At 44.0% G+C, this 20,948-nt stretch overlaps 1 protein-coding gene across 1 annotated transcript in view; it reads right to left on the bottom strand.

Moving 5' to 3' along the window:
- Window positions 1-17,472, bottom strand: part of LOC145351533 (shootin-1-like) — a 120,622-nt gene extending 103,150 nt beyond the window's left edge. Inside the window, exons 1-2 of the mRNA XM_080201129.1 lie at window positions 17,308-17,472; window positions 2,202-2,262 (exon numbers count right to left, since the gene is read on the bottom strand). Coding sequence (XP_080057255.1) covers window positions 2,202-2,262; window positions 17,308-17,472 — 226 coding nt within the window. The remainder of the gene's footprint in view (window positions 1-2,201; window positions 2,263-17,307) is intronic.
- Window positions 17,473-20,948: the final 3,476 nt, after the last annotated feature.

Below are 20,948 nucleotides of genomic sequence, written 5' to 3'. Positions count from 1 at the left end.
CAATTCATTCACCATTTGAATAGTAACAATGCAATGACAAAGAGGAATGTTCAAGGGAAAGGAGAATGTATGGAAGAATGGAATTAGATTATACAGTTCACGTGAAGAAGAATTCTGGCGCAGACTTAATGGCATAAATTATTTTTAAATACAATAATCTAAATACTATTGAGAATTATATTTTGTAAGCGTTTTCTTCATTGTCTGCCTCAATCCAAAACTAATATTTCCAAGTTTGCTGATGACACAAAACTAGGGAGGAATGTAAGTGGTGAGGAGGATGTAAAGAGGCTTCAAGGTGACTTAGACAAGTTAATGAGTGGGTAAATACATGGCAGATGCAGTATAATGTGGATAAATGTGAAGTTATCCACTTCAGACTGGAAAACAAAATGGCAGAGTATTATTTAGCTGGTGGCAGATTAGGAAATGTTGATGTACAAAGGAGCTTGGTGTCCTAGGTACAGTATTCACCGAAAGCTAGCATGCGCGTACAGAAAGTAATTAGGAAGGCAAATGGTTTGTTGGTCTTCATTGCAAAAGAATTTGAATACAGGAGCAATGTTATCTTATTGCAGCAGTACAGGGCCTTGCTGAGACCATACCTGGTGTATTATATACAGTTTTGGTCTCCAAAACAAGAGTACACTAATCGTACATGAAGCGCGGTGAAGCTTCACCAAATGGATGGCAGGATTGTTGTATGAGGAGAGATTTGTTGACTGTGCCTACATTCGCTGGAATTTAGAAGAATCAGAAGGGATCTAATTGAAACACATATAATTCTGATAGGACTGGAAAGACCGGATGCCGGGATGTTGTTTTTTCTGGCTGGGGTATTTAGAACAAGGGGTGTCACAGTATCAAGGTATGGGGTAGGCTATTTAGGACTAAGATGAGGAGGAACATATTCACTCAGCGGATGGCGAACGTATGGAATTCTTTATCACAGAAATCTGTGGCGACCAAGTCACTGAATATATTTAAGAGGGAAATAGATAGGTTTATTGACTTTAAAGATGTCAATGGACATGGGAAGAGTGTGGGCACATGGTGTTGGGATAGAGGATCAGCCATTAACATGTTGAATAGCCTATTCCTCCTATTTTCTGTTTTTATGATTTTAACAGAAAAGCTATGAAAAATCCAGAGAAACAACATATTATTGGGAAAGTTCCTACAGGAATTCAACCTCAATGTCTTTGTCCAGTTTTGAAATGTAGACAGAACTGGTGGGCTGTGAGTGATTGAGGTGTCCTTGATGACTGGTAGCATAGCAAAAGAATTAAACCAACATTTTCTTCAAAATAGACAATAGTCAATAGCGAAGGAGCATTAATATTTGGTGATAAAATGCAAGATAAATAAATGCATTTCACGTTTTAAACCTTCAGCATTGTAATGTTAACAACTGGGCCATTCGGGATATTCTAAATCTTTAAATCCAAAATGATCATGCATGTTCATTGCCAGGAAAGATTATAAATAATCTTAAACCCTGTACCATCAATGGCTGTCATGATATCAACAATGAAGCATGCCAACACAAACAGATCAATGCTGATGTTGTACTGAAGACTTCAAACTCACTGCTGTGTATGAGACTGTGTGCTTGTTTATACAGTAAAAAGTCTGACAACACCAGGTTTTAGTCCAACCTATTTATTTGATAATATACTCACAAGCTTTCAAGGGACACCCTCTTCGTCAGGTGAATGGAGAGTCACCTGACGAAGAGGGTGTCCCTCGAAAGCTTGTGAGTATATTATCAAATAAATCGGTTGGACTAAAACCTGGTGTTGTCAGACTTTTTACTGTGTTTACGCCAGTCCAACGCCGGCATACCCACATCATGCTTGTTTATATGCAGAGCTCTAGAGAACATGGGTGAACAATTGGTGATGACTAAACACAGCCTTTACTCATGAGTAGAATATCTCTCCACCTGTACAACCCCAATCAATGAACCTTCTTCTCAGCAGCACTGCATGGATTATAAATAGGCACCTTACCACAAAGTAATGACACAGCACTGTCATCGGTCACTGAAAAATGAAGTTTCCCTCAGAATGGATTGTCTCGCTGTCCCAAATGCTGGATTTTTTTTTTAAAACCACGACAGACTGGCTGCTCACTGTAACATTTTCATCTGCAGCAATTAAATTAAAGAATGATGGATAGGGGAAGAGGAATAGACCTACCTCGCTTGATCTGTTTCAGCTGCCTCTCAGCCTCATCTCGTTCACGAGCCAGTCGCTTGCACTAAAGTAGGAAAACAAACACAAATAGGGTAGTGCTTCAGTGACCCGGTCGTGTATTGACTAATTAAATTGATAGTAAGCATCGTCTTGCTTTTGACAGCCCTGGCTTTATTCAAGCAGCGGGGCCACAATATATCTCTGAAAATCACTCTGCTCAAGCACAGGCAGGATGAGTTATGCAGGCAGTGATCGGAATTGAAGCTTACTCAGTTTATAATCTTTCCAGCAGGGAAAATGCTAATCGTGGTCTATTTATCAGGGTTCTTACTGAGGCACGGACATACTTCTACAGTGCTAGTCCTCTCTTCTTTGTGTTTGAATGCTTGACATTCTGAGTGTGTGTGTGTGTGTGTGTGTGTGTGTGTGTGTGTGTGTGTGTGTGTGTGTGTGTGTGTGTGTGTGTGTGTGAAAACACATGTGTTGGACTAAATGCATCATGTGTTTGTGGTGAATATGCATGTCTGTGTACATGTTGGTTGAGGTTAGCTGCCCACCAATTTTCTCCTGGGCCACGCTGTGCATATGTGTGCAATTTGTAGTATTTCACCAGCAGGAGACACTCTATGGAGTATCAAAATTTAGGTCAGAAATTTTCATCCGTTGGGTACATCCTTTGGATAGGCTGGAAGCAGCCACAAAACACACTTTTGGCTCCAGAACGCCATTTTGCATTGGTTGGCTAGTTAATGGGCAGCCAGTGTGAAACACGCACTTGGAAAGGCTCAGCACTGTAAGGGAGGATAGGAAGAAGGTATATGCCAAGAAATGGATTGTGCTTCTTACATGTTCCCTTAGGGGGACAGCCACTGTGGCTGCTTCCAGGCTATCCAATGGATATACCTAACAGATGAAAAATTCTGACCTAAATTTTGTTATTCCAACACTCTCTTGAGTGTTTCCTGGTGGTGAAATACTACAAATTGCATTGGGTGACCTGTCTCAGGGAGCCACTGACCTGTAAAAATAAATTGCAATAGAAAAACTACGCAAAGTGTGTCTAGGCAGCACATTCAAACACATACCTCAGTCAGCAGGCACCTTTTGAAATTTTATTTTGGCCTGGATAGTTCACCCTTCATAGATTAAAGTTGCAGCTAAAATTTCAAGGCTGCCTGGCCAATCAGTGAGGGCAGATGGGCAGTGTAAAATTGCATTCAATTGGCCCCTTAGTGGGCTAACTTGCCCACTTGATTGTCGGTGGCTGCACTTTTGAATCACACACACACACCCACTGACCAAAATATTGCGTCAGTGCGCTATGAAGTCCAGATGCACACTGTGTCTTATCAAGCTTTCTCACACACTTTTGGGTGTCAACATAAAATTCTGGCCTTTGTGTAAATTGTCATCCAAAATCTTTACAGGTGGGATCTGGTGGCTTTAATCCTTGGGATTGCTCAGAGCTTCCATGTCCTGATACTGCACTGCCTCAGGATACTCAACCTGATGGCTTTAACCTCAGCCACTGGTTTAGCTACTCATCAGAGATACCTTTGAGATATAGCCATCCTACAGTTTATATCTGACCATTTTTCAATGAGGTGACATTCACCAGTTTATATAATTGCCTGAAGAAAAAAATCCAAAGTAAAGTTTCTCTAGAATTCCTGAAAGTAACAGATTAGAAGCTACAGAAGATCCATCATGATCGGTATTATCTGATACCGGCCGAGATATTGAAACGTGCTGCACCCATGTCAAAGGCACGTGCACGCTCATTCTGCAATAGAAGTACTGTCTGCCACTTTGTTAAAGATTCCTTTTTAGATGTCGGTGACATACACTTGAAACATCCTTGCAGATGCAGATAAAGGTTTAACAATTATACAATCAGTTTATGCAACCACCAGTTTCATCAAGAACTTGGCAACCAAACCATCAGCCTTCAAGAGAGTGTCACAAGTTGCCACTGATGGATTTAGTTTCAACTATTTTACTTACCTTGTTGTGGAAGGGGCAGGAACTGTTAGCACTCCATCAGGCTATTGCTGCTAATCTCCATAGAACTCATAGAAATCATAGAAACCCTACAGTGCAGAAAGAGGCCATTTGGCCCATCGAGACCACAATCCCACCCAGGCCCTATCCCCATATCCCTACATATTTACCCACTAATCCCTCTAACATACGCACCTCAGGACTCTAAGGGGCAAATTTTTTTTAGCATGGCCAATCAACCTAACTCGCACATCTTTGGACTGTGGGAGAAAACCAGAGCACCCAGAGGAAACCCACGCAGACACGAGAAGAATGTGCAAACTCCACACAGACAGTGACCCAAGCCAGGAATCAAACCAGGTCCCTGGAGCTGTGAAGTAGCAAGCTAACCACTGTGCTACCATGCCACCCTGCACTAGGAGCAGGAATAGGCCATCTGGTCCCTCGAGCCTGCTCCGCCATTTAACAAGATCATGGCTGATCTTTTCGTGGACTCAGCTCCATTTACCTACTGTTCACCATAACTCTTAATTCCTTTACTGTTCAAAAATTTATCTATCCTTGCCTTAAAAACATTCAATGAGGTAGTCTCAACTGCTTCACTGGGCAGGGAATTCCACAGATTCACAACCCTTTGTGTGAAGAAGTTCTTCCTCAACTCAGTCCTAAATCTGCTTCCCCATATTTTGAGGCAATGCCCCCTAGTTCTAGTTTCACCCGCCAGTGGAAACAACTTCTCTGCTTCTATCTTATCTATTTCCTTCATAATCTTACATGTTTCTATAAGATCTCCCCTCATTCTTCTGAATTCCAATGAGTATAGCCCCAGTCTACTCAGCCTCTCCTCATAAGCCAATCCTCTCAACTCCGGAATCAACATAGTGAATCTCCTGTACAACCCCTCCAGTGCCAATATATCCTTTCTCAAGTAAGGAGACCAAAACTGTACACAGTACTCCAGATGTGGTCTCACCAGCACCTTATACAGCTGCAACATAACCTCATTGCTTTTAAACTCCCTTCATCTAGTAATGAAGGAAAAAATTCCATTTGCCTTCTTAATTACCTGCTGACCTGCAAACCAACTCCTTGTGATTCTTGCACAAGGACACCCAGGTCCCTCTGCACAGCAGCATGCTGCAATTTTTTACCATTTAAATAATGCGGTAACTTCTTTGATAGATTAGTAAGTTTATCCAGTGAGTATCAAAATCAAACAAAGTTAGAAATTTCAGGAACACTGCTTTGGTGAAATGATCTCAGTCAGGCCTCACAGCGGCAAGGATCCACGTTCAATTCCAGCCTCTGTGTGGAATTTGCACGCTCTCCCCATGTCTGCACGGGTTTCCTCCGGCTGCTCTGGTTTCCTCCCACATTCCAAAGATATGCAAGTCAGATGGATTGGACATGGCAAATGTGCAGGGTTCCAGAGATAAGGTGAACGGGAGGGCCTGGGTGGGAGAGTCGGTGCAGACACAATGGGCAGAATGGCCTCTTCCTGCACAGTAGGGATTCCATAAAGATGAAAGCTTTCAGCAGTCTGAATGTTTACATGTATGGAGCAGTTCCAGTATTCTGCTCTGTTGGAGAAGTTTGCCTGCCTGGTGCACACATCTAAAATCTAGGCATAGGCATGATATTCTAAATATCATTTCCCTCATGGTGAGAAAGTCATCTGTAATGCATGTCTGAATTTACAGTAAGTCCTGGCAGTGCATGAAGGTGCACATGCTCAGAGAATCACATCTTCATTAACATTTTCTCGTAGGACAGATCAAGCCAGTGAGCTTGGAGAGTAATACCACGTATGATTGGCTCCTTCTCTATATCCTCTGCCACACCAACTCCCCACAACCCCCCACACGTCCTCCAGGCCCCCTTCACGACAATCATTGTCTCCACAGGCAGCCTTTCACTTTGTCTTTTATCCCATGCCAGTCAGGACAAAGGAACTCGAGAGGTGTCCGACTTGGTTCAATGGGAGCTTAGCCCTTCATGTCAGAAGGTCACAGAGTCAAGCCCAATCTAGGACTTGAGCATGTAATCTAGATGGGCATTCAGTCCGGTACTGAGGGAATACTACACTATCACAGACACCATCTTTTTGATGAGATGCTAAGCAAGGGTTTGTTTGCCCTCTCACAGAGATTTAAAAGGTGGCAATATTTAGAGAAGAGCAGAGGGATTTTTCTAGTGTTTTGGCAAACCATTTCTTATCCAACATCAGGAAAGACGGATATTTTGGTCGTTTATCATGGTTATGTGTGGGAATTGCTTGCAACATTTCCCTGGAAGAGTTGCCACAATTCTGAATTATTTAACTGGCTGTGAAATGTTTAAGATAGCATTAAGGATATAAAAATCAGAGAGTAAATTTAATGTTTTTCTCCACAGAGTAATATTTCCTGACAGCCAAGCTTAATCTTACATCCTTGACTCCAAACAATTTCTTTGGAATCGAACTAGTTGAATTTTTTTTGAGGACAGGAATTCTGGTGATATTTCTATTGTTGCCGGATTGTTTGCCTCTGTCTGGGGAGGGGAAACAGCTCTGGCACAAGCTGGCTGCCTGTTGAGTGCAATCAAAGGCCATAGGCCAGAGGTCTGGCCTCTTAATATTGGGTTGACATCACCAGAGTGCTCGTGCCTGATGCGAGTGGAATGGTGACCTGTCCATCACACCTAGTCCCCCGGCCATGTTAATGATCCGGCCACATAGAAAGGCACCTTTGTTACAGGAAAACCCAGCTCCACTGCATGTGGAAAAAAAAAGTGGAGAAATTGGTCGTGTATCATGCACTGTTAGACAGCGAGGGGAAGAATATGGTTCAGGTGTGCATTTGCTAGAGCAAGTCAACACCTGGCCCCATCCACATCCCTTCCCCCATGGCCAATCCCTAGAATTTTTCTCCTGAGAATTGTCAATAACAACCACCAGCTTAACAATATTGCTTCACCAAGATTAGCAGCCAGACGACAGTCTGCTCCTGAACTACTCCTACGAGGCATGCAGGCACTGTAATTAAGCACTATCTGCCTCACTCCCACTGGGGTAAATCTCATGGAAGCAGCTCCAAAGTCAGGATTCGACATACAGACGTTCGAGCTTTCCCTTAAGAAAATAGCAGAGGTTCTCCAATAAAGCGTGAAACTGTATTCATTGAGTTTTTTTTAAAGCACATCACACTGCTCCTTTGTTTCAGAGTACCAAAACATACGGTCAAGTTAGACTCTCACTTCCTGATTTTCTCAGCCAGTTTTTTCTATTCCTCTCTGAAAAGACACGTGATTCCTGGTTAGGTCATTTTTCATGATCTCTGGACACTCAGTGTCAAGCATCACTCTCAGTGTCACCATGTCAGCAGCACGTTGGCACAATGGTTAGCACTACTGCCTCTCGGCACAAGAGTCCAGTTCCAGCCTTGGGTCACTCTATGTGTGGAGTTTACACCTTCTTCCTGTGCCTGCGTGGGTTTCCTCCAGGTGCCCTGGTTTCCTCTCACAGTCCAGATATGCGCAGGTTAAGTTGATTGGCCATAATAAATTGCCCCTTAGTGTCTGGGGCATTAGCACGGTAAATGCATGGGGTTACAGGATAGGGCCCGGGTGAGATTGTTGATGGTGCAGGCTCATTGAGCTGAATGGTCTCCTTCTGCACTGTAGGGATTTTATGATTCTATGTAAGCTGTAATTCTTGCTGTTTATGTGACATTGCTGATTTCAGAGTGGCTGCTGTAGATTAAGATGCCACAGCATCATGCCATGTAATATAAATGCACTTATTAATCCATTATTAGCTGTGTTTATGGACCAGATCAATAGATTATAAGAATGCATGTCACTTGAAGCAGCGGTGAACATGAAAAACTATTTAAAACTCTAAATGGCAGTACAGAACAATGATTGTGAAGTTGTTCGGTTAGGTTGTATTGCTGTTTGCAATCTTTCAAAGACTGAATCAATGCTGTGGGAAATTTTCCATCTCCACTAGCTAAACTAAGTCAAATTTATTTCACAATTTGCAATGCAGACTGAATCACCAGAGAAGGAGTTAGATCCAATCATGGGTTTCAACTTGTAGATAAAGATGTTCCAACATTGTTGAGTTCAGAACTGGGTCAAAATTGGAATCTGTCAGGAGCTGATATACTATTATCTTTTTTATTGATTCATTCAGGGGATGTGGACGTCGCTGGCTGGGCCAGTATTTATTGCCCATTTCTAGTTACCCCTGAACTGAGTGGCTTGCTAGACCATTTCAGAGGGTATTTAAGAGTCAACCACATTGCTGAGGGTCTGGAGTTACATGTAGACCAGAATAGGTAACGGTGACAGATTTCCTTCCCTTTCCCTAAAGAATATTAATGAGCCAGATGGATTTTTACAACAATTGACAATGGTTTCATGGTCATCATTAGATCTTCAATTCCAGATTATTTTTCATTGAATTCAAATGCCACCATCTACCATGCTGGGATTCAAACCCGGGTCCCCAGAATGTTATCCTGGGTCTCTGGATTACTAGCCCAGTGACACTACAATATGTGCAATACCATTAGCAATAAACTATTTGATGAAGCACTGACTTGAAACAGATTGAATGGAGAAACCAGTGATAGTATAGAATTTTTGATTTGATTTGATTTGTTATTGTCACATGTATTAGCATACAGTGAAAAGTATTTTTTCTTGCGCGCTATATAGACAAAACATACCTTCATAGTGAAGGAAACGAGAGAGCGCAAAATGTAGTGTTACAGTCATAGCTAGGATGTAGAGAGAGACCAACTTAATGCAAGGTAAGGCCATTCAAAAGTCTGACAGCAGCAGGGAAGAAGTTGTTCTTGAATAGGTCGATACGTGACCTCAGACTTCTGTATCTTTTTCCCAAAGGAAGAGGATGGAAGAGAGAATTTCTGGGGCGCATGGGGTGCTTAATTATGCTGGTTCCTTTGCCGAGGTAGTGGAAAGTGTAGACAGACTCAATGGATAGGAGGCTGGGTTGAGTAATGGATTGGGCTATATTCACGGCCTTTTGTAGTTCCTTGCAGCTTTGGGCACAGCAGGAGCCATACCAAGCTGCGATGCAACCAGAAAGAATGCTTTCTATGGTACATCTGTAAACGTTGGTGAGAGTCGTAGCTGGCATGCCAAATTTCCTTAGCCTTCTGAGAAAGTACAGACTTTGGTGGGCTTTCTTAATATAGTGTCATCATAGGGGGGCCAGGACAGGTTGTTGATGATCATAAGAATGTCGAGGAACAGCTTCCCCTCCCCATTGATTCTCCTCTAACACTCGATTTCGTTTCTCCAGTTCCTTTATTCTGGATTCTAACTTTCTAATCTCTTTATCTTCGCTCCACTTTTTGGTGGAAGCGACTATTTATTCAATCAGTCCTGCTAATTGATGTACTAATAGTGCCCCCACCTTCTTTGTCTTGTCTCTCTTTTCCCCATCTATCCATTTTCTCTGCTGTTCTAAGGTCTGAGAAGAATCCCAGCCATTCCTTTGCATCCTCTTTATTAACGCATGTCTGCCTGTCATGTACATTTCAATAAAAGATGCTGCACGTCCTCTCTTAACTTCTTTATCTGCCACCGGAATCTGGCTCGAGTGATCAGCTCCTTTTTCCACACCACTTTACAACATTGAGAGTCCAGTACCCAACTGTACAAAGTTTCATTCAAACAGGTGGCAAACTCTGCATTTGTTCACCACTACAGAGTTTGATATTAACCAAAATTTGCACTTGTGCTTCATAGTCCTAAGTGCCCTTGGTGCCTCTATGCCCACTTCAGGGTCCTGACCTTCACGTGGGGGATTTCCCCTCTTATAACCTGCCTAAGGCTGCATGTTTGAGACAGGCACTTCCTTATCCTCTAGTCGGTCAGCACAAATAACAGTCAATCAATACTTATTACTATACCATCAACAATCAGTACTTATTTCCATAATACCCCTTAATTTTTACCCGTTTTAAACTGGATTGTTAACTCCGTCTGACTCCCACAGATTCAATGATCTCTACCCTGGTTTGCCGATCATGGCCAAACGATTGAACTTACTACCAATAGTGAGATCCTGCCTGACCACGCCAACTTGTTGTGGGAAATTCACCATTTTGGAGTCAGACTTGGAATTCAGCAAAGTTCTATTCGGACAAAGCTTTGGGAGAAGCGCTGGCACTCCACACTACAGGCAGCCACTTTCTCAACTACACAATAGTGGTTGAGCATCTTTCATAGTTTTTAGATAATAGACAGTACGTACATTAGCACATTGTTACAAGTTGAGTAGACAGTACGGACATCGACAGTTAACACATGGTTATACACAGACATGTACAGACATTGACAGTTATCACATCATTGTACATAGAGTAGATACATTTATGCATTATGTTCTCTGTCAATGACTGATCTTGTTATATACATTTATGCATTTATGTCCTCATCAGTGGCTGATCTCGTTATCAAACTCATTGCTCTGGATCTGCTTTTATCTCAAGTTTAAGATGCCTCAAGGTCTGATCTGTTTCCTGTAGTAATTTAAACACTATAGGCTTTAACTCTTTGTGTACTGTCTGTGCCCAAAGTCAATGCCTCTTAATGTCCCTTCCCAGAGTCCATTTTGTGTGTCGGGTAACCATTTTGTGTCCTTTGATTTCACTCCAACACCTCTAAGGAAAATAATCCAAGCTTCTCTTGTCTCTCCATGTAACTGAATTATCTCATATCTGGTAGCATTCACACAAATCTTCTCTGCACCCTGTGCAACATAAAATTTATGGCCCATTTCTAATAGCCTGAATACAGAAAGAATCTAATCATATTGTATGGAATTGGAGTCATGCACAGGTCGGAACAGTTACAGGTAGTGGGCTCCCTTCCCTGAAATACATTGGTTTGAGTTTTTGTTTAAACAAGAATTCAACTTTCCAAATCATTTCTTTCTGCTGCTAGATGATTTTTTAATCAAACATATTGGCCACGATTCTCCCATCCCGCTGTGCTAATTTTTTAGTGCAGCAGACTGGGAGATCCTCATGTCAGCCAACTCGCAGGGTGTGTGTGAGTGTTCACTCCCCATTTGCATCTCCTGGCGTCGGATGTCTGGTGGCGTCTGCTCCGTGCCAGAAATCGGCGGGAGGTGGACAGACCACTTACATGGTCATTGTAATCTAATTTAAATATGATTAGCAGCCCTGGGATTGAAGGCTCCGGGCCTACAAGTATCTCCCACCCTACTAGAGTATTTCACTCCAGTGGTGATTACAGTAGTTCCCCACTGACCGGCAACTAATGGCCCGACCCTGCTGGAATGAAGGGGGAGCATTCTGGGCTCTTCAGAGGATCGGTCGGTGTGCGGGGTGAGGGAGGGAAGGCTGCCCCTGTGCTTAAAGGGCAAATTGCAAATATACAGGGGACACCTTTAGCACTGCCTATCATAAAACAAAGTATGACACTGAGCCACATAATAAGTTATTAGGTCAGGTGACCAAACTTGACTAAAGAGGTAGATTTTAAGAAGTGTCTGAAAGGAAGATGTGATGTGAAGAGGCAGGGAAGTGCAGAGAGGGAACTCCAGAGCTTGGGACTGCAGCCAATGATGGAATAATTAAAATCGAGAATGTACAAGAGACCAGGATTAAAGAAATGTAGCTACATCAGCAGGTTGTGAAGCTGGATAAGATTCCAGAGGTAGGGAGGACAAGGCCATGGAGGGATCTGAAGACATGAAGGAGATTTTTAAATCGAGATGTTGCTTATAGGTCAGTGTAGGTCAGTGTAATGTAGGTCAATGAGCACAGGGGTGATAGGGGAATGGGATTTGTTATGAGTCAAGACATGGGCACCAAAGTTCTGGATGACTTCAAGTTTACATAGGATAGAATGCGGGAGGTCAGCCAAGAGCATGTCAGAAAGTCAAGTCTAGAGGTAACAAAGGCGTGAATGATGGCAGCGGAGACAGGAGCAGACTCGGGCATTGTCACAGAGGTAGGAAATCTGTAGTCTTAGTAATGGCACAGATATGAGGCTGAAAGTTCAGCCATGAAGCTACTATACCTGGAGCATCAGAAATATGATAACAGTTGTGAAATGGAATAAAGCTGTGCAATCCTCAAGATTTCAGTTGAGCAATTAGGAGGTTCACTATCCATCACCAACAATTTTATTGCCACATTTTGCTACTAGATGCCAACCTTGGGTTCTGGCAAATTAAACAGGACAAATCTTCAAGTTTCTTGATGACCTTTAACATCTGAAAGTTTTGAAAGTGACTGATGTCTTCTGCAATTGCCCTGAGATTAAAGTAGCAACATCAGATGTTTCAGTCTCTTGAGGGCCTTCTAGGAGTAGAAGACATTTTATTGCTAAAGTGCTGTCAAGTGATGTTAAGGTACCATAGCAGAGCACAGTAAGAATCTCAGTACCATTTGAGAGAACATGTGAAATAAACTTGAAGCAAATTAAATATGGTTCCTTTTGTGTCTTCACTAAATGCTTTGTGTGTCTCTTGTTAATACCTGATTGGGTAGAAATATATCCAAAGAAAGTATCCTGGAGACACTGAAATGAAATGGTGTCCATGCAGTCAAGTATTTCTTATGATGTGGAGATGCCAGCGTTGGACTGGGGTAGGCACAGTAAGAAGCCTCACAACACCAGGTTAAAGTCCAACAGGTTTATTTGGTAGCACAAGCTTTCAGAGCACTGCTCCTTCAGTGATTCACAAGCTGGGCATATATAGACACAAACTCAATTACAAGGTAATGGTTGGAATGCGAGTCTTAACAGGTAATCAAGCCTTTACAGATAATGCAAACGGAGAGAGAGTTATGCACAGATTAAAGAGGTGTGAATTGTCTCAAGCCAGTATTTCTTAGATGATGAAATCTATCTTTCAATGTTACAATGTTGATTGTAACTAAACCACTGAGATGCTTGAAAGCGGAAGATGACAACTCATGATGGATTTGTAGCTGACTTCCAAAATCTAATGTCACAAAGTAGGAAATAGATGTGTACCATTGTTGTTCCTAGCTAGGTTGAGCAATGCCAAAATTTATTTTTTTGCAAATTTGCTCGGCAACCCCTTGAGTAAGAAAATATATGAAATGTGGCTTCTCGCTTGGAAAGGTTGAACAAACCTGTAGCAAAGTAACAGAATCTTTCTCAGTCAGATTGCCAGTTATAGGCAGGCTATTGTGAGATCATGTCCACTGGTAACGTGAGAGTAGGGTCGCTACTGGCGGGGGAGAGGTTGAGGTCTTATTGGTAAAAGGTTCCCTTTACCTCATATCCCATCCCCTTGAACAGCTTCTCACCAAGATAGCTGGAGCCCAACATACTTGACGGTTATGTTGTTAAAGCTGACCAGAGGCATACCGAGAATCAATTTATTTGTAGAATGGTCTACAGCAGTACCATTCAAGTTTATCTCAAATGCTCTCTCAAATGGCACTGAGCAGAGCTCAATCCTACAACCTTCTGATAGCATCACAATATATGCCAAAGTCAGACAATTGATCCATTAGGCTGGGTGACCACAACTGAGACAGACCTGGGTGAAGCAGTGTGAAAGTTTCATCTAATCTACAGTAACCCAATTTAACAAAACAAATGTTGGGACTTAGGTGGCATATCACAGGTTTCTGGAATCTCAATTAAAGGAGCAACATGAAGACAAAGAACAAAGAGCAAAGAACAAAATCAGCCTGGGAAACAGGCCCTTCGGCCCAACGAGCCCACGCCGCCATCTCAACACCACCAGTCCCCCTCTCCACCCACGACCCCTGTCTAATGTTTTATGGCCATCCAGATTGAGGGAATCTGATTTAGGGACAATTTATTCCTGCCAATCAGCCTAACAGAACATCTTTGGGGTGTGGGAGGAAACCGGAGCACCCGGAGAAAACCCACGCAAGCACGGGGAGAATGCGCAAACTCCCACAGACACCAGCCCAAATCCATGTGTCTGCACAGCAATCAGCGATAGTCACTGAGCTGTCGTCTTGCCCAGTATCTGGTCCAGTTTAGGCACACACTAACGACATGAAGCACTAGGCCAATCTCGAACAACCAAGAGCAGCCCCAGTACGACCCATCGCGTTTATGCCCCTCGTTGGACACAAGGCGGACCGACTTAAAACCTGTGAATGAAAAGAGAAAAAGACTCTTAAAGACTGACAGAAATGTTGTGCTTAGTCCCAATATTGATATGACAAAAGGTTCAGCGAGGCACTGGAGAAATTGCAATAAAAGATTTTTCAGTATAATACCAGAACTGAGAGGAGAGGTCATCACTTTCGGGAAGGACTGAACATGCTGTGGATCCTTTCTTCCGAAAAGACAAAGGGGCCAATCTTATCAAAAAAAATTTAAGTGCCGAACGAGTGTGAAGACTAGAAAGAACCATGCTGTTTTTTGGGCGAGTTAAAAATCCTACCTCGCTCTGTGAAAAAAACAATGCATGATCTGTTTCTTGCCAGCAGGAGCAAGGTGGGGCCTAAGCTTGGCGAAAGCTGGCAGGTTGCAACAGAAGGCGCAATTGTGCATGGTCAGATCTATGCACACTATGAGTACAGAGATCTGTCTGTCATTGCCTCACCCCCGGCTACCACTGGCCTCCGTGGCTAATCACCCCTTCCGGCTACTGTAGAGCTCCATGATCAATTCCCCTCCCGCATGGACTGATCACCCCACACTGCACACCCCCTCTCCCCATAATGCTCGGACTAGCCAATCACTGATTGCTGGGCACTCAGTGTCCCTGCCCCCCACCCCAATCATGGTTGCAGGATGACAGTGCCAGGGTGTCAGAGAGACTGACATTGGAGGCATGGACCCAGTGCCTCCAGTGAGGCCATCACGTCAGATTACAGACCATACGTGATCCTCGCCGATGTGGACCTTCACCGGCAAGGCCGCAGAGGCAAGTGAGTCCAGGCAATTCCATCCCAGGCTCACTTGTAATATTTATATTCTATTTTGAATAGAATATAAATATTACAATCAGCCTGATGTCCAAAAAGGGCACCAGATATTCAGTGGTGGTAAGATCACAAGAGGCGACAAACTTGATTTCTCAACTCTCTTGTGATCTTACTGGCCTGCACTGCCCAACAGCCACCAGGGCGAAAATTGCCCCCAAAATGTGGGATTTTCTGGTTCTTCTGCTGGCAGGATCTTCTGACACCACTAAAGGCAATGCCTCCCCCCAACTTCACCCCCCTCACCTTTCCCCTCAGACAGTGGGTTCCTCTGCAGTGGGACAGGCGAACCCACAAAACGCCACGGACATTGGCAATTCTGGAAGATCCGTTGCTGAAAAACAAGCTGCAGAAAGGCCTGAAAATAGCGCTCAAGGGTAACGTGATAGGGATTTTTAAGATAATGAACGGGTTTCGTCAGAGTGCTGTGGTCAGTTCAGAAACACAAGACAGTCCGTAATAAATCTAGTAGCAAACTCAGACAAAACCTGACTGGACAGAATGTGTATCTCCTGAGCATTTGGAGTTGGTATGGTAAATAGCATAGATGGCTTTAAGTGGAACATCGATAAGCGCACGAGAAAGAAAGGAATAGAGATTTATGCTGATAGGCTGGATGAAGTAGGGTGGCAGAAGGCTTGTGGGGTGTTTTAACACAGTCTAGGATTACAGAACCGAATGACCTGTTTCTGTTCTGTAAAATCTATGTAATTCTTTGCAATGATTTGAAAGGTATAAAAAAGATTATGAATTAAGGAGTCAAAAGGTTTACAGTGAGGAAAGCTGCCTAGCTGTGTCCCCATATTTTTATATTATTCCAAAATATAAAAAAGGGCAATAAGCAGCATGTTCATTGTTGTTCAGTAAGCATTCTGCACCCCATCGCCACCCCCCGTACACACACACACACACACACACCAAATAACACATCATTAAAAAGCGGCCTCATTGCTCCCAGCACCTAAATACAGGAGTCTGAAAGTGACTGTGCCATCACACTGGTTGCCCAGCCTCCAGCTAATGCAGCAGCTGGGATCAAAGCTGCTTCCTTTGTATTGTAACCTGTAAGACTGACCATGAACTTGGAAAAGAAACACCTCTTAACGAACAGAAAAAATTCATCTCTATAGAGTGCATTTATTACAGTAGTGCGGGTGGTGAAGGGAAACCCCTCTGCTCCCTAAATTAGAATTTGTGTAGACAGAGATGCATTTTCCTCCCCTTCCTTTTACAGGTATTAATGTCTTCTCCTAATAATTATTTCACAGATTTTCATTGTGCAGTTTATATGGCTGCCAATCTTTCTCCTATTACAGGGACCAAGAGAACAAAAGTAACAGAGCCCCTACCCATTAAAAAAAATCTTTTATTCTGACTTGTGATTTCATGCAAATGTTTTCATTTGACCAAGATTTACTCATAGATCCAGTGTCTTGCTTTTTGTTTTGTGAATAGTAATTTTGCTTAGCTGCCTGCCCTTTCCCTGTTCGCATATTCTCCCTCATACACACTCTCCTCCTCACCCCACCCTTGAATGGTGATCTATGGATTTGTGTCCCAGGGTGCTTGCAGAGTCGCTGTAAAGCAGCCAGCCTGTCCTGATTAAGGTGTTGTGTCCAGCGCTTGCCAGAGGGAGACTGACCAGCCAGGCAGGCAGGCAGGCGACTCCCTGGTACACACCTTAATCAACCTTCTGTAGTAACTCAATCTGTCCTTGTTACTCAAATGGGAGGAGAAAAAGCACTCAGTGCTTTGAAACATATTCCAAATAATTTTGATTTTTAATATGCATTATGGTCACAAAAAATGTTAAAAATTATAGATATCAAATGCAGTGTTGGCTGAAATTTTATAAGTTGAGCTGCCTTTTATTCATTGACAGAATATATGGACCCAGGTAGAACAGGAAATATTAACACATTCTGTGTTTAACATGCAAGCAGATCAGGTACCATCATTTTACTGAATCACTACTACTTATAGCAATGATCTTATTGTAATAAAAGATTAATTTCATACAATACTAGGCTGAGGTCTCCCACGGTCTCAAACAATGTGTAATCCTATTGTTCGAGACAGGGCAAGGCAGACCACATAATCTCATTTTGACCTACCTCCACTTTCATTTTGCCAGTTTCATTCTGTTCTTCCTCCTCCTGTTCCTCTCTGATTGCTGGGGTAGAGGGGCAAGACAGCATGATAGCGAGCCACGACCAGAACAGACTGCAGCCGGCAGCTGCATGAGACAGCAGAGAGCACACTGAGCATGTGTGGTGCATCAGCACTTTCTTCTACTCTGCCATTTGATAATAGCTGGCCCCTATCGGAGAGAATGGCTCCCTCCCACTAACCTCCGCCACCCACACCCCCCCACCCCACCCCACAACACACACACACACACACACACACATACACACACACTCAATGTCATCTCTTGGGATTCCTTATGGATTGCACATTGACGCATTCTGAACAGGAGCTCCCTCGCTCATTTCTATTAATGAGCACATTCAGCAGCGTTAATCAGTCTCTCTCCCACATTGTACAACTGATACATTATATAATTTACTCAACAGCTGCTCGGGGTACCAAGATGTGTCCTCGCAGGACTGATCCTTCCACCTAAATAAAACCTGGCTCAGTTGCAAAGAGGGAACGGCCGCCGGCATGTTCATTCTGTCTACAGATATTTAATTCATTGCCACTTCAAGGATACTGTTTGCCTTGTGAAATTATAGACTTGCATTCTCTCCCACTGTTCAAAATTCCCATTCCTGTTACAGGCAGACTTCTGTTTGTTCTTTTGTTCTTCTCAATATTAGCAAGAATTAAAAAAAAGGAAACTGGGCGATAATTCTTCAAATTGTTTCTGACCCTGACTTTATAACATTGTGTGGATTCAGGTGTATCTTAAAGATTGCACAATAATCAGACCTTGGAGAGCTCCGAAAATCCCTGACAGAGGCGTTACTCTGCGGGTGGAAACAGATTCTGAAAATCTCAGCAATTTTCCATTGAGAATAAGGCGCAAATGGAGGCTGTTAAATACCAAAGCTAATAATGTTTGTCATACTAAATATCATTCAACAGTGATGAACTGACAAGGAAGTTTGAAAAATGCGTTATAATGAGGTCAATATTTTTTGTATTCTTTGATCCCTGACCTACATGTGCCATAGAAGTGACAATTAATATTACCCCGTCAATCATTCGTAATAAAAAGGAAACCTGTTTAAAAGGTAACCGCAACAGTGCTGATCAAAGTAATTGTTGCTTTGCCATAAAGAGTGCCTGCTCATTCGTTGGGGTGAAACTTGCTCTCTTTGTCCAGCAGATTAACAGGGAAAGTTATTGCCGGTTGTTGGACTGCAGGGTGCTCTGGGAATCCGGCACAGGCAATCCCTGCAGCCCAGGGATGAGGGTGGTTAAGTAATGAATGGCAGGTTCCAACCCCATGCCACCGCAGCATCTCTTTCATGGCACTGTCTTTAAATTCCAATACTTTAATTGGACAGGAGGCGAGTTTGGTGTCCAATTAGAATTGCCGAGCACCCTCGTGAGGCAGGCGCAAAAGCAGGTGGCAGCCATGTTGGGGCCTGCTGCTGCTATCACTGTTTTGCCTGATAGAGCAGGCAGCTCCACAGGAGGCAGGGAGCTGGAGGAGACTGGCCGTGCAGACATAGAAAAAGCACAGCACTGGGCCCAGCATTAATTGGTCCACGACACTTAGGTTTTACACAAATTCAAATGAACATTCCAATGGCCCTGTAATGAAGCTCACACATAGACACTAGCACACACAATACTGCTCAGGTTCAGTGAAACAAAGATTAAAAATCGCAGGGGCGATTCTCCCAAAAGTGCTGGATTGGCAAGAAAACTAGTCTAGATCACGACTTTATCTCATTGCAACCTCAGACCCGAATCTCCCTACTCTGAGCAATGCAGAGGTCACAATCGTGAATATCATTAAAAATCCGGGGGAGGAGGGGTTGCCTATTCGCACAGGAGTCTGACAGCTGCAGAACTCTGCACTCATGCAATGGCCCCAATCTGTCAGTCTCCCCGTTTGCTGGCCAGCTCGATCACTAGCCAGCCTGGGACCCCCGCAGTGCTGCCCCTCCAGCCCCCCTCCCACAACCAATCATGGCCCCCACAACAATTCCTGGACCAACCTCAACCCCCCCCCCTTCCCAAAGCGCCCCAACGTCCAGCCCTCTGCACCCAGCAGTGGCGATGCCTCACCCCCTCACCCCAGCAAACTCCCTCCGTTGCTTACCCCCCGGCAGACCCCGCAGCCCACACCCCCACCCCCAGCCCACACCAATTGCTGGCCTTCCACCAGCCCAGACCAATCCCAGGGTGGCAGTGGGATCCCCCTAGGCCCCACCCACAATAGGCCCTGCCCCCTTGGCCCTGCCTGATGCCCAATGGGCATGGGCACTTTGCCTCTTGGGCAGTGCCAGGGGGCACAAACTGGCACTGCCAGTGTGCCCTTATCCAGGCGGCACCACCCTCCTGCCACCTGCCCCCTCTTGTCCCCCCCTTCACTCTGGCTGGGGTTCCCTCTAGTTCCCTGAACTTGGGGAGCTACTCTAAACCCTGCCTGTATGAAGTATGGGAGATGCTATTGGGCCTGGCATGTTTCATGTCAGGCCCAATAATCACATGTAAAATAGACTTAAGATACATTAAAAAAAATTTAAATCACTTATCTCTCTTCCGGCCGGTTTCCAGTGTGGACCCGACTGCACCTGTTTCCTGGCTCTGGGAGACACACATGCATTGGGAATACATTGCCAAATCCCGCAAAGTGGCCGACACACAATTCTCCGGACCAGACCGAGCAGAAAATTTGCAGGTCACAATGGGAGATCCTCTATCCCCGCCCCCCCCACCCCCCGCCACCCCCCACACACATTTCCGACTGAGTGGGCCCTTTAACAAGCTCCTTTAATAGACAATGAATTGGCAGAATGTAAGTTTCCCATTCCCCACCCCCCCTTCCCGCAACAACCACCACCACCACCATTCCCCCATCCCCCACCCCCCGCCAACCCTTCGAAAATTCCAAATGATTCCAAATACATCAGGATTCTGAGGAGACCCCCAGGATTGATATTTTCAAATTATACCCTTACTGGGACCTCTCATTCATGGGATACAAGTGTCAGTGTCTAGGCCAGTCCATCCTTAAGTGCCCTTGAATAGATGCTGGTGAGCTAGTTACATGAACCACAATGGTCCATGTAGTGAAGGTACACCCATAATATTGTTAGGGAGGATGTTCCAGCATTTTGATCTAATGACAGCAAAGGAATGGTGATATATTTCCAATTCAGGATGATGTGTGGCTTGGAGGGGAGATTCCAGTGGCCATGTTCTCACATCAGCTGCCCTTGTCCTCCTAGATGGTAGTGGTCATAGGCTTGGAAGGTGCTGCCTAAGGAAACTTGGTGAGTTTCTTCAGTGCACCTTGTTGATGGTTGCCACTGTGCATCATTGGTGGAGGGACTGGATTTCTGTCAATGGGGGACAAATCAAGTGGGCTGCTTTGGCCTTTTGAATGCCTCGAGTGGAGCTTCCTCTTCCTCTGAGACAGTGCCATCCAGATCCCAATCACTCTGTGAAAATATTTTTCCTCATCCAGCTGTTGCTTTTTCTGCCTTAAATCTGTGCCCTCTAGTTCTCTATCCTTCCACCAATGGGAACTGTTTCTTCTTGACTCACTCAAGATCCCTCATGGTTTCGAACA

This window comes from Carcharhinus amblyrhynchos, chromosome 13 (genome assembly GCF_965287045.1).
Source record: "Carcharhinus amblyrhynchos chromosome 13, sCarAmb.v2.hapA, whole genome shotgun sequence".
NCBI lineage: Eukaryota > Metazoa > Chordata > Chondrichthyes > Carcharhiniformes > Carcharhinidae > Carcharhinus > Carcharhinus amblyrhynchos.
Note: the sequence above shows the minus strand (reverse complement) of the source record. Positions and strands in the feature narration are given on the sequence as shown.